Source organism: Alternaria rosae (genome assembly GCF_020736505.1).
Source record: "Alternaria rosae strain MPI-PUGE-AT-0040 chromosome Unknown BKA58scaffold_2, whole genome shotgun sequence".
Lineage (NCBI taxonomy): Eukaryota > Fungi > Ascomycota > Dothideomycetes > Pleosporales > Pleosporaceae > Alternaria > Alternaria rosae.
In genome coordinates this window covers 1,104,678-1,130,713 of record NW_025763571.1, presented here as the reverse complement: position 1 = coordinate 1,130,713, position 26,036 = coordinate 1,104,678, and the positions used below count along the sequence as shown (strand labels likewise).

Sequence of the window (26,036 nt, the reverse complement as noted above, 5' to 3'; positions counted from 1 at the left end):
TGGTGGGCGCATTTCCTGCTTCGCCTTTTACCCATCGGCTGCAAAACCGCGTAAACTGCAATCGTGACGTTACTGCGCTCTTTTCGGGCCGCGGGCACAATTATTCCGTTAGCGACAGGAATGGGGGAAAAAGAAGCGAGTGGGAAGAATTATGCATCTGTATTCATTGGTATCGTGGTCCATGCAACAACAAAGAACGCCGCCCATGCAATGCCCGGGAGATAGTTAACGCCTGACAACCTGAAGAGTCGTCTTTATATGTCGTATCCGGCTGTGAAGTGGAGTCAGCCAGACGTGCGACCGCAGAAACAAAACTAATGGCGCTCATCCATGAGGGACGGCAACCGTGTATCCGATCATGGCCAGGTTGGAATGCCAGAGGGTGGAAAGCTGGCGGCATGAGCTTCCCCTAATGTCGAGAAGGCCTCGAGGTCCGCCACTACCGGCGCGCTCAGACTCAAAAGTCGTCGTCACTCTCTGCCTTCTTCTTTTTCCGGCTTGAAGTCTTCTTCTTCTTGCCATCCACGTCCATGTCGCCCTCACTCTTCTCCGGCGCGTCGGCGACCTTGGACACGATCTCGTTGAGGAAGTCGAAGCGGTCGGTCTTGGTGATGGCTTGCTTGAGGTGGATGGAGCCGACACGCTTGGAGTTGCGCGCTTTGGCTTCGGCCGCGGCTTTGGTGACGAGGGAGATCATGAAGAGCTCGAGCGCTTTCGCTGTGGAGTGTCAGGCATATTGGAGAAAGTGCCGCGCGGGCAGTACGTACAAACAACGACGGGCGTGACCTGAGCGACCTTGCCGACATCGTCGTCGGCCTGCATGATGCGCTTTATGCGCGCGACGGGGAAGTGGTTCTTGATGGTGATGCTGTCCGTGTTGGGCGTGTCTGCCCCGCCTACGCCATTGCTCGCGTCTGGCATGGCGGGCACTGACGCGTCGGGCAAGTAGTCTGCATCCTGCATGCTCTCCTCCTTCTTGACGCCGCGAGGCATACGAGGCGGTGGCGCAGGGTCGCTGTGCAGCGGCGGATCAGTCTTGGGCGGGGTGGAGGGCGGCGCGACGTTGGAGAGGAGACCGCTGTGTCCTGTATGCTGGGGGTGAGTAGGCTGCTCGGCGTGGTATCAGGAAGATAAATCTGGCGCCTGTGGAGCCCAGCTGCCGCCCATTGGCTGGCCCCGGCCGCTCGTGAGATCCGTGCACAGGGCGCCTCTGCGAGAAAACCACGCGTCTGGATTCGAGCTACCACGCTTCTCTCTCCAGCTTCGTCACGTTCATCGTTCCGTTCCAGGGCCGGTGGATGCGCGGCGCCAGCAGTGGATGACGACACGAGCACGCCAGAGACCTCTCCGCCCTGTACAAACAGCATCGTGGTGCCTGCTCCGGTTCGCAACGACGAAACCCGCCCCCAGTCGCCTGAGGCCGTGGTTGATCGGCGCGCCGGCGCAGGAGTCGCTGATGGTGTAATTACTTGATCTAATCTGACACTCCGCCGCGCTTCTTTGTTGACGAGGCGTCTTGACCTGACCACGCTCCAGCTGGTCTGTCGCGTCCCCTGGCTTCGCAAGCCGATGCTGGGCGTCGCATATACAAAATACACATACTATATACCTCACACGCCTTATGTATCCTTCGTGATGCTGCCATCCCTTTTGCGCCCCTCTCTACCCGGACCTTCTCTCAGCCATGTCTCCGCGATGCCGTTCTTCGGGTCGTCTTCCGGGTAGCCTCGCTGCCGCCGAACGTCCAGAACCGCCTGCCGTATCCGTCGCGTGCACTCTTTGCGTATGCTGACGGCCTCGTCGGAATATTTCAGCTCGTCGCTGAGAACACCGACTTGCAGCTTTCCTCCCTTTCTCTCCTCGTTTGCACGCATCTGTTTCCAGCGTGCGCGCAAGTCGCCGAATACCTCTTCAGCATCTAACCTCTCGCCAAACGTCACCCTGACGTTCTTGAACGGCCGTGGTATAAAGCGCGGGAAAGTGCGTGTCTCGTGCATGATGTTGTCGAAGCCTTCAATGAAGATGGGAACGATGTCTGGCATTGGCTCACTCTCAAGTACCAATCGTGATACTCCCCACTTGAAGTAGCGCATGATTCTATCTTCCGTCTGATGTATCATGCCTTCGGGGAAGATGTGCACCCACGCATGCCGCCGATTAAGGTATGCCGAGGGCGCAGGAAACGTATCTTGTCCGTTTGTAGAGAATGTGAGGTGGCCGTCGGTAAAAGGATCGAGGAGATCTGGGCTTTTGAGCGATGTGGTAGGCGTTTTTGGTGGGTCTTGCTCGTGGAACGGGCCGCGCGAGAGAAGACGGATCGCTTGCGTTACGGTGGGTTGGAACAGGCCGCCGAACTGGGAATGCGCCGAACGATGTGTGGGAAGAACCTGTCCCAAGGTAAAGAATGTCGACAGTCCTCTGCTAGGGCGTCAGCCGAGCCTTTTGTTCATCCCAGAGGTGACATACTTGTTGGTGAAGCATAGATCATAACTACCTAATCCCCAGCGCAAATTGTCCGGCGTGAATATGTAGGCGAGTGGCAGGATACCCCATAGTATAGGATCATCCATTCTGTATAGATTGTGTGAGCTCAGTCCATCCATAACGATTGGGAGATTATGGCAAACGTACGTACACAGAGATGTGGTTCGAAACTGCACACTTGTTAGTACTGAGCATGTCCTGACTTCTGGACAGTCCGAACACTTACCAGTTATGAGGCCCCGCTGCCTACTCGCTGGATCCTCTCTTTCATCCAATAGCTTCAGGAAGCCCTCCATTCCATGCGTCTCAACCTTGCTCAGCCCATTGAGGAATCCTTTGCACAAAAGCCCGACGGCGCCCATGGTGAGGGCCGACGCGGCGCGCCATGGCCCGCTGGGGGCCTCCGGCTGCTCCTCTGGTCGCATTGGTGTAGGCGTGGGGTTGAGGGCGACATGTGAAGATTTCGCGCTCAATAGCTGAATGCCGCGGCCCACCAACGTCACTGCCAGGGACCGGAATTTTGGCGACAGTAACTAGCGCGATTGCGGCCTGCACGTGCGCCAACTGGCTGGCTCTTCCGCCTTCGACACGCCTTCTTCCATCACGACAGCGCAAGCTCGACACTTTACAAGACTAGACTCAGAGTTGCGGGTCTTTTGCTTCATCTTCAGGGCTTGTACACGGGATCCCATAGCTGAGCTTGGCACTATTGTCCGGATTGGCCTACCTGCTGAGTCCATCACGAAAAGTCGCGTCTCTATTTGCGAATCTTGAATGCTGAACATAGCCCAACATGCCACCTCCAAAGACCATCTTCACGTCATACGAGCGGAATGCCCTCAAAGATCGATGGGGCTCGCAGGCTACACGTCTGACCCGTGACTCTTTTCTACCTTTTGGCTCCTGCCAACTATGTCTCCTTCCTTCAGTAGACCCAGTATGCTGTTCACAAGGCGATCTCTTCTGTCGCGAGTGCGCCATGACCAATCTATTGGCGCAACGGAAGGAAATGAAGCGGCTAGAGAAGCTCAACGAGCGCCAGATGTTGGAGGACGATGACCAAAAGCTGCGAGAAGAGGAGGAAGCGCGGCTGCTGGCAGTCGAGGAATTCGAAGCTGTTCAGATGGGACTTTCGGTCAAAGCAGGTGCATCAGCACGAGTCGTTGGAAGGCAAGGTGGCAAGATCATGGTCGAAGAAGAGCAGGATGCCAAGGCAGGAGAGGCCAGAGGCACGAAACGCAAGTTCGAAATTGACCAAGAGGAACTCAAGCGCATTGCACACGAAGAGCAGAGCAAAGCAAAACGCACATTAGACGCCGAGCGCAAAGCAGCCAAGGGTCATCTCCCCAGTTTTTGGGTTCCCGGCGAGACCCCCGACCAACACCACAAAAGTGTAGAGAAGGCGAAACAAACGCCTGTATGCCCATCAAGCCACCCGGACCAACCACACAGCCTCTCACTGAAGAGTTTAACAAGCGTCAACTTCCACGAGGAAAAGTCGTCCGAAACGGGAAAGTCGGCTCGCACATGTCCCAGCTGTCAGAAAGCGCTCTCAAACAGTACGAAAGCCATGCTCGCTATACCTTGTGGTCACGTCCTATGCAAGCCATGCGTCGATAAATTTCTCCGGCCAGAACATCGCCATCAACGAGATGCACATGATCAAGGGCCGGAGCCGGAGACTATTCATTGCTATGTCTGCGATGCGGATCTTACGACAGTCCCAGACGCCAAGGAAGGCAAGAAGAAGAAAAAGGACAGCGAGAAGGGAAAGGCGCCCAAGCCTGGACTCGTGGAGATAAGGAGTGAAGGTACCGGGTTTGCAAGTGGTGGAAAGGCGATGGTTAAGAGAGAAGGAGTGGCATTTCAAGTATAACGAGTCTTTACACATCGACTGAACTACGGGCGCGAAACACGAAAAACAAATTATCATAAACTGCCAGCGCTTGAATGGCAGACCTCGTGGTGTACACACACTTCCAAGATCTCAGCTTTGTGAGACTCATTACAGGGCAATGCCAATCGTGTACTCCATGATGTTATTCGAAGTCTATTTTAGACCTTGGCCGGATTCCGCAACTCTGCGGCGGGAAGAGCTCGGAAGACGGCGCCGTATCGGATCTCGATCTGGCGTCATGTAGTCAACTCTCGCGAAGATTTCCCGGCCCGTCTACTACCACTGGCTCTACCTGTGCCAATTGTAATGTGCTACGAGCGCCATGTTCTAAGTCAGGCAACGTGCACAGTCAGCAGTCCCCGTTCTCGAACGCGATGGCCATTGCTCGGGCGAAAACTTATGTGTATGTTCATCAAAACTCATGCGGAAATACACAGTGGGTACACAACTAAGTGCAACATGATTCCACGTCGCTGCAGTCATATGAATAGGGTGTAGTGTAGTTGGGTGACCGGTTGGAAATCACCCAACTGTACAAGGGCTAGACAGCCAGGCCAATGTGCTGGGTCTCTCTCATCAACACCTTCTTTGCAGCTCAAAATCTCTGCATTATCGTATCAACGTCATCGTATGTTGTCAGACACTCTCGCCAATAACGCGCTGCTGCTCGTGGGTATGTGTACGCGGCTTCACCATGTGTGGGAAAGAGCTCATCGACCACTCACAAACCCCACTTTAACGTGATTGCCAGTACAGTCAGGGTCAATATGCAGGGTGAGGCGATTGTCTCCCATTGGGAACGACGGAATCTACTAGCTGAACACATCGTGCGAGGGGAAAACAAGACACTTGAGCCTACTTTGGCTATTGTGCTTCTAGCTACATTAGGCTTGACTAACAAACGTGTTGCATATTCCCCTTGTACGACGCGTAAAGTGAGTGAAGGCTTCCGGTCGTTTGCGCCGCTAAGAAATTACAAAACTTGCTCACGCGACGGGGCCTGTATCTGATGTCTCCACCACAGCTGGACAACGTCCCCTCGCCAGCGATTCTCTTCCCATCGTTTCGAACAGCATGCTGAAAATCGCGTTGCTCAGTATGCTGTATGCTTACCTCGAAGGGCTTTGCAAGCAATTTCGCGACATTGTGTCAGTATGTTTATTCCATGTGGCCGAGTCAAGGCTGCTCGACACTTGACGATCGACACTCAATATCAAATATACTCACATTTTATTAGGACTTTAAGCTCATCAGGCCGTTTTTCAAGCCATCCATCGCTGCGCCGAATGAACAGTCTGTACCGCTGATTCGGGAGAAGTGGTGTAAGGTCTTCCCTCCTCATGTTCATTACGCAGGAGGCGTGCTCACCCTCCAATTCATAGACTATCCTGCCGACATCGCCAACGATCTCAAAGACTCCGACCTTCCACAGCGTGTCAAAGAGGAAGTATATGCATGCGCATGGGAGTATGCACGCTGCGTGATTCCTCAATACACTAATTGGAATCGCTATGTGGCCTTCATGCGTGTGATCGTCATCGGTATCGTCGCGGAGTGCAAAGGCGACTTGGTAGAGGTGTCTCTTGGCGACAATCTTCTGGGCTACAATCTCACTGCTCTTCTTGACGAACTCTTTCAAGGCACACCGGGACAGTAAGCCAACCTGTTCTCTTTTTGCTGATATCGTGAACCTCACGGACTGATATTGACGTTATCTTACCTAGGTACAGTGCGGCCATGGCTCGCGAATTTCGCTGCTTCCTTCTCATTACAGCAGACAAAGCAAGCAAACGCCGTGAAGGCTTGTTGTTCAGACGTTACGTTACAGCCCTCGCCAAGTCGCCTCGACAATGGTTCCGCATGCGCGACACAGATGCTTTGATCCGCTTCACCATGGGTGCAGCTCTGGTCTGTAACGATCTCAACGACGTACACTACACCGAAGAACAGTTCGAGGCCTTGGATGAACTCGGTGCCACTCTCTACGACAGTGTAGCCTTCTACAAACACCGGTCCGAGGGCGAGACAGTGAGTGATATCTGATCACACGTGATGCGATGGACACGAACTGACCTGGGACATTCAGAACTCCACGTTCGCATACGCACCTTCCGACATCCGTATCAAGGCATTTCACCAGTCTCGTGAGTTACTCTGGGCTCTCGATGTTGCTTGGGCGGGCAAGCCGGAACATCTTGTTATCATTAACTTCTTGCGCTTTTTCGGTGGCCCTATACACATGAGTAGGTTGATCTATCCCTTCCCCATGATATATCGTCAGTAACAAGGTTCTACAGTGATGCGTCGCTACCGATTCATCGAAGATGGAATGATGATCGGCCGGCCTGAGACTAGCACCATCATCACACAAGCACGCCAACAGTTCAAGCTCTGGAACCGCGTCGACATGGAGTATAGCGATGCCAAGGACGTCGAGCGCTACAATCACTTAATGGCAAGAAGTGATGAGCTCATGTTCGACGGCCTTCGTGAGTTCCTCGACGCGAGCAACGAGAATACCTGTAAGGGTTGTCAGCATCGTGAGACTCATGGTGGGCATACTTCTTTTGCTTTCGGTGGAGTACAGCTATGCGACGGTTGCAAGGAGTCGTGGGGTGCGTACGTCGAGTCTTTCTCGGCTCGGTTCGCAGATGTGTTCCCAGAGATCAAGAACGTGATGTCAACTTGAGTGGGGTGTTGAGTCGATCAGACACAAGAAGCACGAAAATTGGGAGATATGGGAACAGATTCTGTGGTGTTCTGCAGGTACTGCAATGGGAATCTTCTTCTTACTCGCTCTCTTTGGAGTCCGGCTTGTCCCACTCTCTACACGACCAAAAGTTTTCGAGGGCATATCATCAACGTCCATTCCAGTACAAAGCCTATTTGAGGGCGTTTGGTGGTCTTCGAGTATCTGCTTGATGGTACTGAACACTAAAGAGTGTGGGAACCGGTTAGTTAGAATTCTGGCGCGCGTACGGGAACATTACGGGACGAGCTAAACCTCAGAATGGCATTACTATGATTACCCGTTGACTATTCAATCAAAAACACTCCCACGACTCCATTTGCTTGCCCTCCTGATTCTCTTGCCATATGTGTAGAAAACGAAAGGCACTGGGATAAGCAATGCTGCGAATCCACCAGTAATACTACTCGCAGGACCTACTCCAATATTGTGATACAGTGGCGTCACCACCAATGGAAAAGCGCCCGCAAAGGCGCTTCGAAGGAAAGTGTTCGCTGCTACTGCACTCGCAGCATACAACGTGAAGGTGTCGACCAGGTAGTTCAGGGCAGCTTGGAAGATCGTGAAGAAACCAGTTCCCATCGACACCAGCCCAATGACGGGAGCGATCCAATGGTACTGAGGGTCCGCTGTCCAACCCATGATGAATTGACCGGCGGAGAAGAGTACGGAGCCGAGCATCATTGGTGGCAAACGGGCTTCCGGAACGGCACGATTCCCAGCTGCACGATAGACTTTGTTGTAAAGAAGTTGGTTGTAGGCGTTGATGCTGCAGCCGATGATTGCGCCAACCAAGATACCTAGGAAAGGCAGCGTTGCGCTCACAGCTGGCCATCCGCGCATTTCGCCAAAGATTATGGGTATACCTAAAAGCAGGTGTACGAAGTTAGTACATGTCTCACATGCAGTTCGCACAACGGTATTTCTTACCTCCCAGCATCATGTACAGAATTCCGTAGCAGAAGCTAGCGTAGAGTGCGACAAGAAAACAAATAGGTGTCATCAGAAGCTGTATTGGCCGTAGAAGAAACTTTTTAGACAATTCTTTGATGCTGACATCCCACTCCTCGAACTTGGTGTGAAGGGCCCAGTTGCCGGTTTCGTGCCGCAGGCGACGTGCTTTGTAGACGAGGAGCTTCGGTGGGTAGCATTCGTCGATGAAAATGATGTCAATGAACAGAATGGTTGCCTGAAGTATACCGGTGAAGTATTCGGTCCAGCGCCAGCCAAGTGATGGATTGGCGACAAAAGCTGCGGAGACAATTGGCCCGAGACAGGGGCCTCCGACGACCGCCATAGCGTAACCTGCCATAGCTAAGGCTCTCCATGCCGGACTATACAGATCGCCCAACACACCACCGGTGTTCGTGACTGGTGCGCTAGCAAAGAAGGCACCAAAGAACCTTGTGATCATCAGTGTCTGGAAGTCCTTTGCTACGGCACTACCGAAGCTAAAGCAGATTGCAATGAACATAGGCGTCAAAACTGCCAAACGTCTCCCGTAGACTTCGGAAAGTGGAGCCCAGAGAAGCGGACCAAGCCCAAATCCAAACAAGAAGAGCGTAGTGCCTAACACCGCGACCTGGTTTCCTACATCGAACTCTGCTGCTATCTGTCGCGTACCTGCAGAATATGCAGAAGAAGCCCATGTCGCGCTCATAGTCGTGAGGCCGTACATCATGGTCGTTGTGATCTTCTTCTTTGTGGGCCAGTTCATGGGGCGATAAGGATCATCGTCGCCCTCAAAATCTACTAGCACATCCGCAGTGGTCTGTTGATGCGCCAGAGGATGGGAAAAGGGCGCAATATTTGGTCGTGTACGTATTCGCGAAAGTGCTGTATCGCGTCTGGATATTGTCCGGCTCAAAGGCTGATTTATACCACTCGCTGTGGCTGTCGCTGTTCTGTCTCTTGGTAGACTGCGTCTGCTGCGTGATCGCGAAATGCTTTCGTGGAGTTCTCTTCCCGATGGACGGTGGCCATCATGGTCAGCATCCTTCTCTTCCTCATATTCCGACGATGAATCGGATGTTGATTCGCTCCGCTGTCTTGGTCTTGATCGCCTTCCACTCTCAAGATCTACGTCTGTGTGTGATATCGAAGTAGTATTCGTGTCTGTTGATCGTTCGTCTTTAGGCTCCATGATTCCAGTGGTTCATATCTTGTCGCTTGTGTCAACGGTGTATTCTGGATTGCTTAAATACAAGTACTACGCTTGCTAACCTAGATGCAGCTCGATGAATGAGAAAGATTGCCGGAAATGTGGCGAGCATCTGACACCTTTATGATACTAAAGCCGTCGACAACCAAAGGGCGAAGAATTGATAGAACATCACGAACACTAAGCAACGACAGATGCCACAAAATTCAACTATCGTTGGGTATCTCCGGTCGATGTGACGTAAATTTTGCGTACTAATCAGCTGCGCTAACCTCGAACGGTATAGTACATTCATTGCTCGGCCTCCTCGAGGTGTTATTCCCAGACCTCAGTTCGGATAAATCTCCGGCTGACAGATCTTCAACACGTATTGCTCGCACGAAGACGATGTGTCGGCTCGCGAGTCGAAGAAAGATGCGTGCGCACCGTGAACGCTCCATTTTCGGGGACGCGACAGCAATGACGTAACGACTTGCAGCAAAAAGGTGCCACGTCCTGCCGCCGTCTCTTCATTACTCCTGAAGCATGTGAGAAATATCACACCTGGAACTGAGACATTCTGGGTACATTGCTAACATTACTCACATTACTCGACACATGGTTCTTATCTACCTATCCAGGTAGTGCGTTAGGTACTCTTACAAAGCTCCAGGGGTGTTCTTAACGGCCTGAGCAGCAGCCTCGCAGTCCTCGCCCAGCGGAATAACAGCGCCATATCCGACAACCTGCCCGCAGCCAGTGAAGCCATAAACACCCTTGTAGAATCCGGAACCATCTGGACTGGCCTTTTGCAAGGTAGCAGAGAACACATCGGCACCCGCTGAAGGACCAAGAGTTACGTTGCCCGATCGGTAAGTTGGCTGTGCGGTGCTGTTATTGAAGAAGTAGACATTGCGCTGGCATTTGGGTGAAAGGAGGCTTCCCACGCTACCAAGCAGGAAGGGCTGGTTAATCATGCTTTTCCACATGTCGAGAGAATATTTGGGCGCTGCTTGGTTGGGTTCGCTGACGAACTTGAGATCGAACGCCTCGGAGTACAGGCCAGGACCGCTGGCAGGATTGGGTGCCTGTGCCCACTTCGAGTTGATGCCGAAAGATCCATCCCGGTATGATTGGAATGGTGCATTGAGTGGTAGAAATGCGCCGATTCTAGTCTGAATACCGCCTATAGTAGCTAAAGGATTGCGCATTAGCTATAAACCGCAGGCTGAACTTGTTTCGCGCTAGTTACTTACCAACTAGAGATGGAACAAGCCCGGCAACGTAACCTTGGGTTACTTCGTCCACACCGGCAAGGTACGATACAAGGGGCGCATTGAGTGGTGTCTTGGAGCTACCGACGCCGACATAGGGAATCATAGAGCTGGCGACCATCAACCCTGTAGCAAGCTGAAGGCCGCCCTGGCGAATATCGGTGTTGGCTCCGGCGTTGACGATGACGGGGTGCATGCCCTCAGGAAATTTCAGCCCTTCGGGAAGAGATAGCAGATTTAGTCCGTTTAGGTTGACCAAGCTTGGGAACGACTCCTTGAGGGCCTTCATGACAGCATCCTTGCGAACCGGAACAAGGAACCAGTCTGCAGCATATATCAGTACACCGTTTCCTTACTTTCCAGAAAGATCACACTCACTGCTGGTCGCACTCATAGTGCGATCTTGCTGGTTGTATATGGCAACCTCATTTGGGCACGTTGTGCTTTGGCCAGCGACGAGGCTCGCGGCAGCAAGCAGTATTTGGAAAAAGAAGCGTGCCATGGTGTATATGATGATTCAGGTGGATGGTTGAGTAAGGAGCGGTCCTACGGTGGCAGAGGCCCATTATATACGAAGATGCGCTCTTGTCCAGATTCGTCGTCATACCGGGCAGGTAGGCTAACATGGTGCATTGCATCACAATATTGACTCTATAGCTCTGCCAACGCCTTGCTTCCGAGCCTGACCGTAGCATCCAGAGCGAATCGTGCGCTCTGGACAGTGAGATCGACTGCTAGCATTCCCATGCTCATTCGGTGAGATGTACATCACTGCTCCTGTTCTCTGCACTAGCTATCAATTAGCTTTTCGCTCGCCCCGTTTCGGGCTTTTAAAATCCACTTTAAGATTAGGCTAGCTACATGGTAATTTCTCGGCACAAACACATCAACGATCGTCGGTAGCGGCGCTTCCGGTCCGCTCCAATCCCTTCCAAAAGGATTCTTACATCGCGCGGCTACGAAGCTCCCGAATACCGCAACGTATGTGATGCGGACTACATGACTAAATACATCTCGCTGAGCGTCTTGTTATACAGCCGTACACAACGATGCTGTTATATGAGATGACACTTAAGAGATCACTGGGGACTTGATTTCTTCGGATTTGAGATACCCCTATTACGCTGTAACCACAAAACCACGAGGTCACTTTCAATTGTGCGTGAGAACTTACCCAAATGAGGACACTCTAGCGCTTATGGTTCGCTATGGGAGATGACGACGTGAAGCAATTAGAGTTTTTCTATTCAGGAACAGGAAACTTGCGAGGTTATGGAGGGATATGGAGGGCGCTACGCTTTATCTTCCGATAAACTCTTCAAACTGGTATCGTGTGTTTTTGTTTTGCACGGTTTCATGACGAATATGTGTACACCAAATCATCAACCTTATGACCCTCGACGCTGACAGTGCTGATGTTTGCATGCTTCACTGGCTCATATGTACTCAATGCTTGACCACCAGCACCACCCTTACATGACGATGACACGACAAACGTGTTGACAAACACAGCGTTGGCGAAGACTCGGCGGGTGGTGCTTAGCGTAGATAATCAGCGCGCTCATCACCTTGAACGCGATGTCTACGTAGACGAAGAACTCGGTCAGAAAGGGAGAGAATGCCATGATCGCTCGGTTAATGCAGCCCTCCCCACACGTGCCCAGGTGCTTGCGGGACGTACATGTACGCCAAGCCACTAGCACACGCCTCCAACGCGCGCGAACTTCCTCGAGGCGTGACGTTTGCGGTTCCTTAGCCTTGTCGCACCTTCTCACTCTCCCTTACTTGTCATCTTTTTGGTCGCTCGAATAGGCGCATATGTTCAGCAATTCTATGCGACTCTACGCCTGCTATTTTTATTACAATTGAGCACAGGGTCCGGCCATGACAGATTACAGCAAACAAACGGTCGCGCAACTGCGGCAGGTGTTGAAGGACCGGAGTATACCCAGCACCGGCTTGACACGAAAGGCGCAAATCATCGAGAAGCTCCAGGAGGCAGATATCGCTGCCGAGATCCCCAGTGCGCCAGACGAGGGTACCGAAAGCGCAGACGCGCCGCCTGATGCGGTAGAGCAGGTGAATGCCGAAGTTGGCGACGACACTGCCACCAAAGAGCATGTCCCTGGGCTGGCCCTCTCTGAAGCTGGAGGTATGCGCACTATGGGTACATGGTTGCCGCTAGATGCTGACCCGAATCAAGAAGCAGAGCAGCCTACACGCGAAACCGAGCCAGAACCTCTACCCGTACCCGCAGCGACTACCGATTCCCTCCCCGAGACAATTTCGCACATTGACAGCGATGCTCCTCCACCGGACGAGATCAAAGCAATAGAGCGGCCTGCCGAGGACACGACTAATGTGGGGGAGCCCGGCTCAACACAACCCGCGGGAGTCTTCAGTGCACCGCCCGCAGATGCCGACGATGTGGTCGGCCCAACCGTCACTGAGCCTACCGATGCGGAAGTTGAAGACGTAAAGAAGGTCGAAGTCGCAGAGGACGAGCTGCCAGATGCTCCAGGGCCGGCTGCTGAAGCTCTGCGGTTGGTTCAGCCAAAATCTGGACTTCCCGAAGATTTGCAAGACACGAGCATGGACGTGAAGACGGCTTCACCTGTGTCCAATGAGCAACAATCGGTGGAGATGCCGGAATTGCTTGCCGTTCCAGAGTCCTCGACGACAGAAACATCGAGGGTCAACACAGAGGAGGTAGAAACAGACTCGAAGAAGAGAAAGAGGAGGAGTGACACACCCGAGATGGCAGACCAGGAAATCAAGGCGAAGAAGCACAGGCCCAGCCATGACCCAGCGCCTGGCGTTCACTTGCAGGAAGACGAGGATACCGTCATGGAGCAAAGAAGATCGGAGGAAGAGACCGGAGCTCTAGCACATGGCAATCCAAACGAAACAAACGACAATCGCTCTACACCAGCCGAGGAGGATCCACCAGCTGTGGAGACCGACACAAGGCGCGAGAAGAAGGAAAAGGCCTCTCGGTATAAAGATCTCATGAAATCTAATGCAAACGACACACCCCAGGAAGCCTTGACTGACGACAGGCCCACGGTGCCCGCGCTCCACCCTGTGACATCTGCCTTGTACATCCGCAACTTCATGCGCCCTCTGCGTCTGGAGCCACTGCGAGCACACCTAGTCTCTCTTGCCTCGCCGCCATCCACCTCACCGGACCCCACAATTGTGGAAACCCTTTTCCTGGACGCACTCAAGTCGCATGCGCTCGTACTCTTTAGCACTAAAACTGCTGCATCACGAGTACGAGCATCTTTACACGGCTCCATATGGCCACCAGAAGGTAACAGGAAAGAGCTCTGGGTCGACTTCGTCCCGGATGAGCACGTGGAGGATTGGATCAAGGAGGAAGAGGACGCTGCAGCTGCCGAGAAGGAAGCTCGGGCAAACAAACGCTCACACAACCCCAAGCGGTTTGAAGTCGTATATCCAGAGTCCAGTGATGGCTCTGTTATAGCTGTATTCCAGGAAGTTGGTTCAGGCGCTCCTGCAAACGCACCACGAGGCCCACGCGCAAGCGCAGACGTACGAATGCCATCCGCACAACAAGCATCAACAACATCTCTCCCAACACCCTTATCGAAAGATACGCGACAAGACACTGAAGCTTCATTCAAAACACTCCATGATCTGTTCAGCTCCACAGAGGCGAAGCCCCAACTCTTTTATCTCCCAGTTTCGGATGATATTTCCGATCTGAGACTAAAGGAACTGGACGCCGAGACAAGCAGAGACTGGGCACCTGGCCAGACAAGGAAGGGGCGGGGCATCAAGACTGAGATGAAGTACAAGTACAGTTTTGATGAAGATAACAGGGTTGTCGAAGTCGGTGAAGATCGCCCTGACTACAAAGGTGGCAGAGGCGGTAGTGGCTACAGAGGACGAGGGAGGGGTGGATATAGAGGGAGAGGGGCAGATGTTTGGAGAGGATGAGTTACCCGAAGGGATTTAATGTTTGTGTAAGAAGTATCGAAAGTCGAAGAACCGGGTCAGGTGCTCTGCAACAAGTTTTCTTAGCGAGGTCCTCCTTCCCCAAATCAGGCCGCTGCTCGAAGTTGCAGCAGGCAAGAACGACGGCTATTGCTTGCTGTAGCCTCTTCATTTCAATGCTCCTCCTGCATCGACCGTACTACGCATTGTAGGCTGGCTCCCGACGTAGTCGCATACTGATTTTCTCACTCAGTTCGCAGAACTGACGACAATGGCCGGCCAGTGTCCAGGCGAGACGCTTACGCACGAACGCGTTGGTGAAGTGGCTTTGCCCTTTGGTCATAAAGACATCACCTTCCATCTGCTGACTCTAAATGTCTGCTGCACTTTGGCGTCGTTAGCGATTGGAGTTTCCGTCTTCCACATCATGCAACACACACTGCACTATCGACACCCACATGAACAAAAACACATCATACGTATTCTCTTCGTCATTCCGGTCTACGCGTGGACCACATTGCTCTCTTATGTGTTCTACAGAAACGCTGTCTACTGCGAGCTTATACGCGAATGCTACTCCGCTTATGCTGTCGCGAGCTTCTTCACGCTCATGTGCCATTATCTTGCACCCGATTTCCATGAGCAAAAAGACTACTTTCGCCACGTCGAACCGAAGAATTGGAGTTGGCCGTTGAATTGGTTCCAGAAGCTGACCGGCGGCGAGCAGAAAGGGTTGCTGAGGAGGCCGAGGAGCGGCATTACCTGGTTCAACGTAAGCGATGGCCCAGCCTGTATTCTCTGAGAGGCCACTGATCATCCGCAGATCAACTACATCGGAATCTTCCAATACGTCGTTCTTCGTACCATCGTAACAACCATAGCCGTCGTCACGTCATCCTTAGGTCAATTTTGCAAAGGGAGTCATAACGTACGCTACGCATCGCTATGGACAGCCATCATTGACGCACTCTCCGTTCTTGTTGCAATGTATTGCCTACATCAAATCTATGCGCAGCTCAAAGAAGATCTCGCGCCCAACAGGCCCGTCTTCAAGATGGTCTGCGTTAAGCTTATCGTCTTCCTTACTTACTGGCAAACATGGCTCATCTCGCTGCTCATCCAATACGGACCACTGCGACCCACACGCTTCATTACTGCACTGGATCTCCACGTCGGAATTCCTTGTCTGCTTACATGCACTGAGACTTTGGTCTTTGCTGTCCTGCATTACTGGGCGTTCCCATGGAGGCCCTACCAGAGCAATCGGGTTCCGAAGTTTCCTAAACAGATGTATGAATGTGGACCCAATGAAGCTTTGGTGGAGGTATTAAACCCTTGGGATTATTGCTGCGCCGCTGCTCGCGGCTTCCGTTGGCTATTCCATGGCATTCACTTTCGGAACGAGAGTGTAGCCTACAAGCTCGATTGCAAAGCTCATGGTCCCAGAACCCGACGCGGCACGCAGTCAGATCCACTGCACGATGGACCAAAACATAGTGGGAGATGCAAAGAGAAGGATCGCAAAACAGCTTGAATGACTCGTGGACTGTGTACGTGAAGAGATAACTAGCAGGCGTCCAAGAGAGATTGGAAGACCACCTAGGTACACAAAGTATGGCAAATTAGAAAATAGTCAATTTTGTATCTGGACAGCAATACATAACGAAAACATCAAAAAAACACCCTTCTCAATCACAGCCTTTTGGAACATTGTGAAGCTTCGGAACTATAATGGCGTGTCAACTTCGGAAGGGTTGCAGGCGTTAGGTCGCCGACGGGCTGCGTAGCGCTTACATAACACCAATGAAGCTCGGGACGATCTTCACCAGCAACCAGCAACACAGCTACAGCTCTCGTCCCTCAGGCTTCGCGATCCCGCAAATCTCCAATGTGTCCAGGTTCCCCACAGCAAATCCTTCTGGTGCCAGCGGGACGATTAGCGTCTCTGCTAACGTATGCACGCGACTGGGGCTAGCTTTCGCGCGTCTGGTATTTGAGTCGGCCTGCCCGCATCGAGCGCGCTCCGTTCCTCGATGCGATCGCTTCGCACACTCGCTCTCAGCCTGAGCACAGCACACCATGCCGTCAAAATCACGTGGGCTGAGGACCTCGACAGGGTGGTAAGTTCATGCACATCAAGTATGCATTAATTACTGCGGAAGCAAAAGCTTGAATCTCCCCATGCACAGCGTCATAAGCGCAATGCTAACAAGTGGGATAGCCTGACATGCCGTAAACGTAAGGTCAAGTGCGACGAAAGCCATCCAAGTTGCAGGAACTGCGAAAGAGTCCAACGAGATTGTGTGTATGCTGAGAGGACCCCAACACCCCGGCGCCCGCGAGCACTAAGTGCGCGTGACGTCGACGTGACCGCAGCTCTTGGAGACTCAGCGCCATCAAACAATGAGACCGAGCTTGGGTCTGTAGGCATCCCAACGCTAGGTTCAGAGCCTGTGGAGCCGTTACAGTCGTGGCCCTCTTTCCCCGCAGAACCGCCGGAGCTCACTGAAAGTATACTACCAAACGATGATTTCTTCCTTGACGACAGCCTTTTCACCTTCGGGGAAAGCTTGGCGCCTAACTTTGGACCTGTCGAATGGTAACTTCGACCCGCTTGTTAAGATTGACATTGGCTAAAAATCGGATAGGTATGATCTATTGGCGGAAGACGCGATCAACAGTATGCAAGGGCAAACGAATAGCAATCGCTGGAATTTCGATATTGCAAGTCTATCAAGAAGACAGTCTCCTCGGCAATCCGTCGCTCTAGCAGGCGATGATGACCCTTTTGGTAGCGTCAACGTTCACACAGTCGCAATAGCCGAGCAACCATGGAACACGGAAGCAAGGATTGAGTTGAAGCGGCTGGAGCTGACGTACTTTGAACATTATGTCAGTGAAGTAGCACCGATCTTAGATCTCTTCGACCCTGCGAAACACTTTGCGAACGTTGTTCCCCATCTCGCCTTGCATAACGTAGGTTTGCTCAAGTCCTTGTTGGCAGTCGGTGCTTGTCATATGGCCTTATCCCAGGATCAGGACGTCGGCAATGAGGCTACTTCTCAGGTTCAACCGGATACGCCCGCTTCGTCCTCTAGTGCATCGTCCACTCCACGAAGGGCTGCCGAACAACTGTACTATGAGACACTGCAGTATCTATCGCAGAATATATGGCATCAGTCCTACACTAATTCACGCGAAATATTGGTCACTGCTACGATGATCTCGACATATGGTAAGCAATGGCTCCATGCGAATAACATGTGCGAAAGGTACTAATTATATGTACCAACTCTAGAAATGTTTGGTACGGCTGGTAATCCCGATCACAGTAATTGGGATCGTCACCTGAGGGGAGCTTTCTGGATACAAAAGAACGCAGGCGCAAGCGGCGAGTCTCCCGATAGTCTGCAGCGTGCAGTTTGGTGGGCTTGGCTACGGCAAGACATCTGGGCAGCGTTTCGTACTGGACGACCAGCACTGACAATACATCAGCCGAAGGTACCGATGGTGGAACTCACGTCGGAAGGACTGGCGACACGAATCATATATATCGCCGCAAAATGTGTCCAGTTCGCCGCAGCGCCGAAGCAAGGAGACATAGCTGGCTACATCGAAGCAGGAGAAACACTATTACGAATGCTAGATGCATGGAAAAGTCTCCTTCCATCAAGCTTCGAGCCCATACCTGTGGAGACTGGACCCACCGCGTCTTCTCCAAGTTCGACCCTTGAAGCGAAGCCGACGCCAGTATGGATACACCCTCCCGCACATGCCGCGGCCATCCAAACCTACCACTTTGCGCGAATAATTATGATTCTCAATCAGCCAACGACAGGAGGTCTCAACACGTATCAAACTCGCTTCAAGCTCCTTCGCGAAAGCACATCGACAATATGTGGTATTGCTTTGGCACAGCAATCGCAAAACTCCCCATCGGCTTTTGTCAGCTTCCAGGCTATCTATGCAGGTCTTTATACCAGCTCTTCATCTGTGACCAGTATACTGACTTGACATCAGCGGCACTCTGTATGGAGACACCAGATCGACAAGCGGAAATACTGGAGATTCTCAGATCCGTCTTGAGCATTAGCAAGTTTCCGTCGGTCTCGATATTAGATGAATTGGTCAACGTCTGGGGTGGAAAGCCAAATTGATGATACCAATGTCTCCACACTGCTACAGGATTATCCATGCAATTGTTCTAGGGCTTCTCACTAGACGACGTATCCCAGGCTGTACTAGAGAAGCACAGCTACAACTAGAGCAGCACATATGCGGAATCTTATTGCTCCTCAGACGTCATTCTGATTTCCAGAACATGATGCGCAAGTCCGTGGCCTTGCCGACGAAGCTATATGGAGGATTGGCGGACCTGATGGTCTCGCATCGAGCGCCAATCGGGTTTGGCTCAGGCCAGCATCGACTACGCTAGCGCATCGTACTGCCTGTTCGGGCCGTTTTGGTGGTGACCATCACCACCATACGAAGAAAAGCTCGAACTGAGTACTAGACCGCATTACATCAATCCAGCGGGAGTACTTGATTCGGCAGTATCGCGGTTTCCTCAAACCAAGGGCCACAAACCCTTTTATTATCATCGAAGTTCACGCGGCAAATATATGAAAACGCTACAACAGCGTACCCGTGTCCATACTGCTTTGGCAAGAGCTTACCAAGCATGATAGTATTCGATTGTTCGAAACGCTAGCCTTCTCTTGTTGCCCCAAAGATTGAGAAACTACTCAAGCAATCTCAGTATGATGGCATTGGGTTCATGGGGCTTGACTTCGGACCTTAACACTGCACTGGGGTTGGCGTTAAGTTTTCAATGACGGGTAAGGGCCTCACTACCAAGCTTCGATGATTATGTTTCTGTAATTGGGCTTCTTTCGCATATTAGCAACAATACCTATCATCAATAGAGCATTCTTAATCGATTTCCGTCGAAGCTCTCGCTTCGCAATCTGTGACATTTCGCCAAGCACTGATATATAAGAAAGATCAGATTTCTGGACGAATCCTGGATGACGATAACTCTCCGAAACACTGTCACATCTTTCCGGAGCGACAAGCCATGATGACACGCACTCAACACATTCGTATTTCCTCACGTACAACAATCACTATAGGCTAAAGGCCGACGTATCAGTCTACGGATATGGAAACAGTCACCTTATTGACGTCCCTTCATTCGATATGTTTCATGTTGCTGACGGACACGGCCGGTGCTGCACAGCGTCAGCACCTTAACAAGCGGCTGCATACCCTCCTTTTCCAGGTTTCCCCACACGGCTCCGTTTAACCTTATATTGACGGAACAACCTCATTTGAACGCGATCAACTCTGCATATGCGCGATCAAAGGACGTCGGCCTTACACCCCCCGGATATTCGCTCAGCGCAGCATGCAGCCGCAAACGGTGAGCAGTCGATTACACTTCGGGCGAATGCCGCCTGACTTCATCCCCCCTCACTTGTACTCTTTCAGTCTTCATAAACGTCGAGAAACATCACCAGACTTCGCCTCGATATTGCGATCGCTATACTGGCATGGCATACCGCTCACTCTGCTTCTATAGCAATATAGAATCATTCCCATGACGATGTGGGGTTACGTGCTCATTGGACCTGCGGGTGATTACCGAAGTTGTTGTCTATATGCCGTGATAATAGCTTTATCCAGAGTAAACGCCCTTATACAGACGCAAAAGACTACACTGACACATATATAGTCTACCTGAAGGACCCACGAGAACAAGCACCTCCTCAGGAAACAACAAAATCAATCTCATCCAGTCATCTACCTGAGCTCTGCTTATCGCATCCACGATGAGGTATACAACCACTGCCGCAACTTTTCTTGGCCTCGCGACCACTTTTGCGCACCCTTCGCCTTCCGCCGACCCCCTTCGTATCCTACCACCCAACTGGTCGTTCACCATATCCTCCATACGCGGCCCAGGCTGCCCAGACTCCGGCAAAAACGGCACCGTCTCGCGCACGACGCGCCCGACCTTTGGCTCCAACACTGTCGATGGCAGCGAGATCTACTACTGGTACATCGCATACCCATGGATGCGTGTCGACCTTGAGGCCGGCCCCCGCCATACATGGTGTGAGACGACGCTGGCATACAAGGAGTACAAGGATATCGAGAGGACTGCTGAGGCAGAGGACTATAAGCTGAGGCTGCACAAGAACGGGACAAAAGGCATCATGACGTACGAGCTTGATGAGGGAGTGCAAGTCTACTGGGACTTTGCTTACTACGTGGGCGAGGGAAGTGGAAGAACGGAGGCACGTTGTCCATGATACTGAACCCTGCAATAATCAGCCCATGTACTGACTCTTCCAATAGGTCGCCGATACTATTGATCTAACTGGCCCTGCTTCATCTGGTCCGTACGCTCAAGAGCATTACTCCAATATCAGTTACCCACCCGAGCTCGTTCCTCAGCCTAATTGCGGAAGTGGTACGTTCACCTTCCGCACGGAGATGTGGGTACAAGGTAAGGAAGGTCAGAAGGGTGTTCTAGATAGTGAGCATTCCTACAGCGAGGCACTTGGTGACCAGTACTATGGCGCACAGCAGGGATTCAGTTATGATTGGGAGAAGTGTACATAAAGGTTGCAGGACGAGAGCTACGCTTGGAAATGAGAGGGGCAAGATTTACAATGGCCGCAGGGGAAAAGCTTTTCGCGTTATGCAAGATCGATGTGTCCAGAAAATTTCAATCTTGTTTTCAGCATTCTCCCCATTTCATTACATGCTGATGTGGAGTTGACTCTCGCCGTGAGTTTTCATCGTTGACCAGCGTTCTCGGCATAGCTCTACTCCCAAGTTCCAAGTTTTAACACTCAACAACGACTTCTCTACCCCATTGCACGATCAACTTACCATCTTTATCCTAGACGCCGTTATCGCCTGGGTCGTCGCGAATCCGCTCGAAGCTCTCTGGCACATCCTCAATGCCGTGCTGCTGTTCTTTCTTGATATTGTCATAAACCTTCTCACTTTCCTGGGCTGGGACGCAGTTGGTCCTAGTGATGGGTGCTATAACTCGTGCCCTAACAAGACAAAAATTTAAATAGAAGAGCTGATCATTCTAAATTCGCTTGCTCGTTTCCTCATGAGCTGGCCCGAGTTCGTTCCCCCGCGCGAGTGGTACGCAAGTTTGCAGTGTGGTCGCACGGGAAGTTACGGTGCTGCCATTGTTGCAAACTAGCTGAGGATTTGTACGATGTTGACTTCATGCCTGTCGTACCCGTTTGGATGCGGGTAAGAGTGCGTAGATAGGGCATTTTCTCGATAGTATGAAGGGAGAACAGGCTGATGGCGGCTAGCAAAGAGGCGAGTTGATGACTTGGCGCGCAATGGGCTAAGGATGCGCTGAGGCAAGGTTATCGGAATCTATGATCGTCTCAACCGTATAGCATCCATCATGATTACTTTGCACGGTGCTACCAGGAATATCATGAGTTACACGCGTTGAGCATACAACGCTAGAATACATTGGTCGTACATATCAATCATCGTTCTGCCAACATGTTCTTAATCTGCCGCCAGTAGCTGCCGTCTACCTCCTTCTGCAATTCGTCCTTGGCTAGCCACTTGAAGTCTTGAAGACCAAGCTTGTTCTCCTTAAGGTTGACTTGACCGGCCATGATTCGCGCCTTCAGGAAGAAGGTCTTCGAGCCGTACTCCTTGAGATCGCCCGTGGGCTTGGGTTCGCGGTAGTCCACTTGGTGATGGCCAACTGGCACGTGGCCGACAAGCCATGTGTTCATGTTGATGCCACCAGTGTGCGTAATGATGCGATTTGCTGCCTAGTAGTTGTTAGCATCTCAGTAGATGTCCATAGGATGTGGTATTGCGTACACCGTGTAGGTTCTCCTCCTTCAAGCGATCCTGTGGGAACTGCCATTGCCCCTCCTTATTCTTGACAAGCAGATATAGCGTTCTCTGAAGCGCGCGATTCAAGCTCTTTGTGTCATTCTTCTGATCCGCTTCTGTTATCCTCGGCATTGGCTTCTCTACGGGCTCGCGCTCCATCTTCTTTGCGCCAGTGGTGTCCGGTGCGTCCTCCAGGCCAGATTGCTCGGCGTCCTCGATAAGCTTGCCAACCTGATGTTCAAAGTCGCTTTCTTGCGCTCCTACGAGGACCTCGTCATTCCATGCTTCGTCTCCGTAGCCTTGGTATCGTCCGATGTCGCGGGCGGGGGTCAGCCGTTGCTTCATTTTCCGTTTCCACTCCAGATCTGCAGGTGTTCGCTTCTTTACGTAGAAGTATCTTGTAAAGGGTAGCGCAAGTCGTTCGTTCAATCGTCTTTGGTATAGGAAAAAGGCAGCTTCGAAAGGGTGGAGGTCGCGTGTTATTTGCGGGGGGCGGGACAGGACGACACCGGCGTTGACGGCGTAGGATGTTGACGGAGATACTTGGGCAACTGGAGGAATGTGCTGGGCGACTTGGTCCTCGGTTTGGACGGCGGCGGCGGCAGCGGATGCATATGTGCGGGTGACGGTGTCTCTACATGAGCGACATATTGATTGACCTTCGTTCGTCAGCGCTCCGGATGCCTCTAGCCCCAATTGCATTTCATACCAGCTCTTGAGGCCAATCGCCTCGTTGTCTGCTGTCCGGCGTTCATTTCTCCCAGTGCCCTCCGCGGTATCACGATGCAGCCGCTGCCATCTCGAGATCTCAGAAAAGTTCGGGGAGCGGAGGTGCATTGGGTCTAGCGGCATTACCTAAGCAGATACTCCGACTTAACTTTTCTTCCGCGCGAATACCAACTCTTCTTCTCTACGGCACCTATCCTTATCCCCAGCATACTCGCACTGTCATGAGATCCTGGTCATTTAACGGTGCCTAGAGGGAGTCGAGCAGTCTTTTTCGCTAGCGGTACCTTCACAAAACCTAAGGTGTACGGCTAGATAGATTTTGCTCACATTCTTACGCGCTTAAGAACATTATACGCCTGCATGGTTATCTATGCGACGATGTTATGATTGAAGATGGCACATCTGTCAGCTTATTCGCTGGCGTATGACTTACCCACGTCTATGTACGCTTTCAAGCACAGCTGGTCTTAGGTCTACCGTGACCATCGCTGGAATTACCTTGGCGGCTGACAACTTCGCGCACCTTTGCTTCAGCTTTGATCTCCGAGAAGGCGCACGATTGTAACCTTAAGTGACGTAGCGTAGTTGTACACATCGTCTCAATATACCACATTTGATACATTACTCCAAAGACAGTTGATGGTGAATCGTCGGTCTTTACTTCCCCCGATCTCCAAGTCTTGGCATCGAAATTTGGGACTGGACGCGTTCTCGCCGCGCAGAGCTTAGATGCAGGCACACCACCACAACCCTGATACCCCTCACACGCCGCCAACATGTCTCTCACGATACCCAACGCTCCTAACGCCGGCTTGTTCAAGCAGGGCTACCAGAAGTAAAGCTCTTTGCAACCCCGCAATCACTGTAAACAATCAACTAACCACCCCGCAACAGCTACGACGCAGAAGATGGCGCTGTTATTCGCAACATCGACGCCTGCCGGACCATTGCCCAGACCGTTCAGACCTCTCTCGGGCCCTATGGGCGCAACAAGATTGTCATAAACCACCTTCAGAAAATGATCCTTACCTCAGACGCGGCGACGATACTGCGAGAACTCGAGGTTGTACACCCTGCAGCGAAGCTTCTCGTCATGGCCAGCCAGCAACAAGAGGCAGAGATGGGCGATGCGACAAATCTGGTCATCGTTTTGGCCGGTGAGCTGTTGAAGAAGGCGGAGGAGTTAATACGGATGGGCCTGAAGACAAGTGACATTGTCTTGGGTTACGAGAAGGCACAGCTTGCGGCTCTGCAGACACTGGAGGGTATGTTACGCACGTGAAGTGGCAGCTGAATGGGGGCTAACCTATCACAGAGCTGGTATGCGACAAAGTCGAAGACATCCGCTCGCAGCAAGAACTCAGCAAAGCCATCCGCACCGTGGTCGCAGCCAAGCAGTCGGGCAGCGAAGACTTCCTCGCTGACCTCGTCGCCGAAGCCGTTCTCGCCGTCCTCCCAAAGAACCCCGTCAACTTCAATGTCGACAACGTCCGCGTAGTAAAGATCATGGGTGGTGCCCTGGAGCAGAGCAAGGTCGTCAAGGGCATGGTTTTCGCAAGACAGCCAGACGGTACCGTCACAAAGGCGACAAAGGCCAAGGTCGGAGTCTTCTCATGTCCCATCGACATTTCACAGACCGAGACCAAGGGCACGGTACTGTTGCACAACGCAAAGGAAATGATGGACTTTACAAAGGGCGAGGAGCAGCAGGTGGAGCAGATCATCAAGGAGCTCCACGACTCTGGTATGAGGGTCGTTGTTGCTGGCTCGACCATCGGAGAGCTGGCCCTCCACTACCTTAACCGCTACAACATCCTCGTCATCAAGGTTCTTTCCAAATTCGAGCTTCGACGGTTATGCAGGGTAGTCGGTGCTACGCCGCTCGCCCGTCTCGGTGCACCTATGCCAGATGAAATGGGTACTATCGACGTCGTTGAGACACTGGAAATTGGCGGTGACCGCGTCACAGTATTCAGGCAAGAGAATGAGCAGACACGGACCGCGACTCTGGTTCTACGCGGCGCTACTCAGAACCACCTCGACGACGTGGAGCGGGCGATTGACGACGGTGTCAATGTGGTCAAGGCCATCACCCGTGATCCTCGACTGGTCCCAGGTGCTGGAGCAACAGAGATGCAGCTCGTTGAGAAGATCAAGGCTATTGCAGACAAGACATCCGGTCTGGCGCAATACTCTATCCGCAAGTACGCTGAAGCTTTCGAGGTCATCCCACGAACTCTCGCCGAGTCAGCCGGCCTGGACGCAACTGAAGTTCTCGCCAAGCTGTACGTCGCACACGCTGCACAGAAAGGCAGGAAAGACGACGAGTGGACTGTCGGTGTCGATATTGAGAACGACGACAACACTGGTACACTCGATGCCAAGGAAGAAGGCATTCTCGATCTGTGGGTCAGCAAGATGTGGGCCATTAAGCTCGCTACCGAGGCTGCGAGGACGGTTCTCAGTGTCGACCAGATCATTGTCGCAAGGCAAGCTGGTGGACCCAAGATGCCTGGAAAGGCGCAGCCGGGCAACTGGGACCAAGATGATTAAACTCCACTGACGGTATGAGGAGTAGTGTATAATGACATCGACTAGACGCTATTGAAGCACCAGGCGAATGATATCTTCGTTCTACCTCCCCGGATTTCGGTTGTTCACGTGTCACGTATATCATGGTATGGAAGTGCCGAATGCTTCTGAGCGAATGCAACCAATTTTGGAGCTGATGTGATCATTTCTCCAGCTTCTCGGGCACTTGTGTGGTTGTTCTTAACATGATGTATCTTCGACTCAGCCTACCAAAACCCAGAGCTCGTACGAGGATGTTGGTCCTTTGGCTTTCATTGATCTCTCGACGACCTCGACGATACATCGATGTCACATCAATGTTACATATCATTTGAT

At 52.1% G+C, this 26,036-nt stretch overlaps 12 protein-coding genes across 12 annotated transcripts; 7 read left to right on the top strand and 5 right to left on the bottom strand.

Moving 5' to 3' along the window:
• Positions 1-140: 140 nt before the first annotated feature.
• Positions 141-1,109, bottom strand: BKA58DRAFT_376155 (DNA polymerase epsilon subunit C). Its single transcript, XM_046169493.1, has 2 exons — positions 768-1,109; positions 141-717 (listed from the first exon to the last, which is right to left on the bottom strand). The coding sequence occupies exons 1-2, from the start codon at positions 991-993 to the stop codon at positions 458-460; spliced, it is 486 nt and encodes a 161-aa protein (XP_046028737.1). The 5' UTR covers positions 994-1,109; the 3' UTR covers positions 141-457.
• Positions 1,110-1,128: 19 nt separating this feature from the next.
• Positions 1,129-2,963, bottom strand: BKA58DRAFT_85069 (uncharacterized protein). The gene is made up of 4 exons (XM_046176039.1): positions 2,711-2,963; positions 2,636-2,654; positions 2,467-2,571; positions 1,129-2,418 (listed from the first exon to the last, which is right to left on the bottom strand). The coding sequence occupies exons 1-4, from the start codon at positions 2,907-2,909 to the stop codon at positions 1,620-1,622; spliced, it is 1,122 nt and encodes a 373-aa protein (XP_046028736.1). The 5' UTR covers positions 2,910-2,963; the 3' UTR covers positions 1,129-1,619.
• Positions 2,964-3,060: 97 nt separating this feature from the next.
• Positions 3,061-4,534, top strand: BKA58DRAFT_85040 (uncharacterized protein). Its single transcript, XM_046176037.1, has one exon. It carries the CDS (start codon positions 3,278-3,280, stop codon positions 4,358-4,360), a length of 1,083 nt encoding a protein of 360 aa, XP_046028735.1. The 5' UTR covers positions 3,061-3,277; the 3' UTR covers positions 4,361-4,534.
• A 626-nt stretch (positions 4,535-5,160) lies between these two features.
• BKA58DRAFT_85061 (uncharacterized protein) lies at positions 5,161-7,246 on the top strand. Its single transcript, XM_046176038.1, has 6 exons — positions 5,161-5,533; positions 5,619-5,703; positions 5,764-6,034; positions 6,112-6,409; positions 6,468-6,624; positions 6,679-7,246. Exons 1-6 carry the CDS (start codon positions 5,456-5,458, stop codon positions 7,068-7,070), a joined length of 1,281 nt encoding a protein of 426 aa, XP_046028734.1. The 5' UTR covers positions 5,161-5,455; the 3' UTR covers positions 7,071-7,246.
• A 126-nt stretch (positions 7,247-7,372) lies between these two features.
• On the bottom strand, positions 7,373-9,502 carry BKA58DRAFT_376149 (major facilitator superfamily domain-containing protein). Its single transcript, XM_046169492.1, has 3 exons — positions 9,354-9,502; positions 8,061-9,291; positions 7,373-7,996 (listed from the first exon to the last, which is right to left on the bottom strand). Exons 2-3 carry the CDS (start codon positions 9,271-9,273, stop codon positions 7,422-7,424), a joined length of 1,788 nt encoding a protein of 595 aa, XP_046028733.1. The 5' UTR covers positions 9,274-9,291; positions 9,354-9,502; the 3' UTR covers positions 7,373-7,421.
• A 1-nt stretch (position 9,503) lies between these two features.
• BKA58DRAFT_376146 (uncharacterized protein) lies at positions 9,504-11,398 on the bottom strand. Its single transcript, XM_046169491.1, has 3 exons — positions 10,923-11,398; positions 10,527-10,868; positions 9,504-10,465 (listed from the first exon to the last, which is right to left on the bottom strand). The coding sequence occupies exons 1-3, from the start codon at positions 11,044-11,046 to the stop codon at positions 9,930-9,932; spliced, it is 1,002 nt and encodes a 333-aa protein (XP_046028732.1). The 5' UTR covers positions 11,047-11,398; the 3' UTR covers positions 9,504-9,929.
• Positions 11,399-12,428: 1,030 nt separating this feature from the next.
• On the top strand, positions 12,429-14,507 carry BKA58DRAFT_435620 (uncharacterized protein; the record flags this gene model as incomplete). The annotated part of the gene is made up of 2 exons (XM_046173357.1): positions 12,429-12,696; positions 12,748-14,507. The coding sequence occupies 2 exons, from the start codon at positions 12,429-12,431 to the stop codon at positions 14,505-14,507; spliced, it is 2,028 nt and encodes a 675-aa protein (XP_046028731.1).
• Positions 14,508-14,641: 134 nt separating this feature from the next.
• BKA58DRAFT_84988 (organic solute transporter Ostalpha-domain-containing protein) lies at positions 14,642-16,322 on the top strand. Its single transcript, XM_046176036.1, has 2 exons — positions 14,642-15,276; positions 15,328-16,322. The coding sequence occupies exons 1-2, from the start codon at positions 14,776-14,778 to the stop codon at positions 16,036-16,038; spliced, it is 1,212 nt and encodes a 403-aa protein (XP_046028730.1). The 5' UTR covers positions 14,642-14,775; the 3' UTR covers positions 16,039-16,322.
• Position 16,323: 1 nt separating this feature from the next.
• On the top strand, positions 16,324-18,845 carry BKA58DRAFT_84979 (fungal-specific transcription factor domain-containing protein). The gene is made up of 5 exons (XM_046176035.1): positions 16,324-16,624; positions 16,726-17,103; positions 17,153-17,739; positions 17,803-18,474; positions 18,525-18,845. Exons 1-5 carry the CDS (start codon positions 16,584-16,586, stop codon positions 18,659-18,661), a joined length of 1,815 nt encoding a protein of 604 aa, XP_046028729.1. The 5' UTR covers positions 16,324-16,583; the 3' UTR covers positions 18,662-18,845.
• A 1,475-nt stretch (positions 18,846-20,320) lies between these two features.
• On the top strand, positions 20,321-21,131 carry BKA58DRAFT_417516 (uncharacterized protein; the record flags this gene model as incomplete). Its single annotated transcript, XM_046172635.1, has 2 exons — positions 20,321-20,803; positions 20,865-21,131. Exons 1-2 carry the CDS (start codon positions 20,336-20,338, stop codon positions 21,129-21,131), a joined length of 735 nt encoding a protein of 244 aa, XP_046028728.1. The 5' UTR covers positions 20,321-20,335.
• Positions 21,132-21,922: 791 nt separating this feature from the next.
• BKA58DRAFT_84959 (50S ribosomal subunit L30) lies at positions 21,923-23,218 on the bottom strand. Its single transcript, XM_046176033.1, has 3 exons — positions 23,110-23,218; positions 22,386-23,059; positions 21,923-22,333 (listed from the first exon to the last, which is right to left on the bottom strand). Exons 1-3 carry the CDS (start codon positions 23,153-23,155, stop codon positions 22,037-22,039), a joined length of 1,017 nt encoding a protein of 338 aa, XP_046028727.1. The 5' UTR covers positions 23,156-23,218; the 3' UTR covers positions 21,923-22,036.
• Positions 23,219-23,838: 620 nt separating this feature from the next.
• Positions 23,839-25,773, top strand: BKA58DRAFT_84925 (chaperonin Cpn60/TCP-1 family). The gene is made up of 3 exons (XM_046176032.1): positions 23,839-23,964; positions 24,024-24,394; positions 24,445-25,773. The coding sequence occupies exons 1-3, from the start codon at positions 23,906-23,908 to the stop codon at positions 25,680-25,682; spliced, it is 1,668 nt and encodes a 555-aa protein (XP_046028726.1). The 5' UTR covers positions 23,839-23,905; the 3' UTR covers positions 25,683-25,773.
• Positions 25,774-26,036: the final 263 nt, after the last annotated feature.

Excerpts from the sequence above, each read along its gene's own strand:
- BKA58DRAFT_376155 (XM_046169493.1), bottom strand. The coding sequence starts at position 993 with ATGCCTCGCGGCGTCAAGAAGGAGGAGAGCATGCAGGATGCAGACTAC. Across the intron at positions 718-767 it reads GGTCACGCCCGTCGTTGTTT|CGAAAGCGCTCGAGCTCTTC; the intron begins GTACGTACTGCC and ends GACACTCCACAG.
- BKA58DRAFT_85069 (XM_046176039.1), bottom strand. The coding sequence starts at position 2,909 with ATGCGACCAGAGGAGCAGCCGGAGGCCCCCAGCGGGCCATGGCGCGCC. Across the intron at positions 2,419-2,466 it reads GATCTATGCTTCACCAACAA|AGGACTGTCGACATTCTTTA; the intron begins GTATGTCACCTC and ends ACGCCCTAGCAG.
- BKA58DRAFT_85040 (XM_046176037.1), top strand. The coding sequence starts at position 3,278 with ATGCCACCTCCAAAGACCATCTTCACGTCATACGAGCGGAATGCCCTC.
- BKA58DRAFT_85061 (XM_046176038.1), top strand. The coding sequence starts at position 5,456 with ATGCTGAAAATCGCGTTGCTCAGTATGCTGTATGCTTACCTCGAAGGG. Across the intron at positions 5,534-5,618 it reads AATTTCGCGACATTGTGTCA|GACTTTAAGCTCATCAGGCC; the intron begins GTATGTTTATTC and ends ACATTTTATTAG. Across the intron at positions 6,410-6,467 it reads ACCGGTCCGAGGGCGAGACA|AACTCCACGTTCGCATACGC; the intron begins GTGAGTGATATC and ends TGGGACATTCAG.
- BKA58DRAFT_376149 (XM_046169492.1), bottom strand. The coding sequence starts at position 9,273 with ATGGAGCCTAAAGACGAACGATCAACAGACACGAATACTACTTCGATA. Across the intron at positions 7,997-8,060 it reads TCTGTACATGATGCTGGGAG|GTATACCCATAATCTTTGGC; the intron begins GTAAGAAATACC and ends ACCTGCTTTTAG.
- BKA58DRAFT_376146 (XM_046169491.1), bottom strand. The coding sequence starts at position 11,046 with ATGGCACGCTTCTTTTTCCAAATACTGCTTGCTGCCGCGAGCCTCGTC. Across the intron at positions 10,869-10,922 it reads CACTATGAGTGCGACCAGCA|ACTGGTTCCTTGTTCCGGTT; the intron begins GTGAGTGTGATC and ends TATATGCTGCAG. Across the intron at positions 10,466-10,526 it reads GCTTGTTCCATCTCTAGTTG|CTACTATAGGCGGTATTCAG; the intron begins GTAAGTAACTAG and ends GCAATCCTTTAG.
- BKA58DRAFT_84988 (XM_046176036.1), top strand. The coding sequence starts at position 14,776 with ATGGCCGGCCAGTGTCCAGGCGAGACGCTTACGCACGAACGCGTTGGT. Across the intron at positions 15,277-15,327 it reads GCGGCATTACCTGGTTCAAC|ATCAACTACATCGGAATCTT; the intron begins GTAAGCGATGGC and ends GATCATCCGCAG.
- BKA58DRAFT_84979 (XM_046176035.1), top strand. The coding sequence starts at position 16,584 with ATGCCGTCAAAATCACGTGGGCTGAGGACCTCGACAGGGTG. Across the intron at positions 16,625-16,725 it reads CTGAGGACCTCGACAGGGTG|CCTGACATGCCGTAAACGTA; the intron begins GTAAGTTCATGC and ends CAAGTGGGATAG. Across the intron at positions 17,104-17,152 it reads AACTTTGGACCTGTCGAATG|GTATGATCTATTGGCGGAAG; the intron begins GTAACTTCGACC and ends AAAATCGGATAG.
- BKA58DRAFT_84959 (XM_046176033.1), bottom strand. The coding sequence starts at position 23,155 with ATGAACGCCGGACAGCAGACAACGAGGCGATTGGCCTCAAGAGCTG. Across the intron at positions 23,060-23,109 it reads GCGATTGGCCTCAAGAGCTG|GTCAATCAATATGTCGCTCA; the intron begins GTATGAAATGCA and ends TGACGAACGAAG. Across the intron at positions 22,334-22,385 it reads AGGAGGAGAACCTACACGGT|GCAGCAAATCGCATCATTAC; the intron begins GTACGCAATACC and ends AACAACTACTAG.
- BKA58DRAFT_84925 (XM_046176032.1), top strand. The coding sequence starts at position 23,906 with ATGTCTCTCACGATACCCAACGCTCCTAACGCCGGCTTGTTCAAGCAG. Across the intron at positions 23,965-24,023 it reads TTCAAGCAGGGCTACCAGAA|CTACGACGCAGAAGATGGCG; the intron begins GTAAAGCTCTTT and ends ACCCCGCAACAG. Across the intron at positions 24,395-24,444 it reads GGCTCTGCAGACACTGGAGG|AGCTGGTATGCGACAAAGTC; the intron begins GTATGTTACGCA and ends AACCTATCACAG.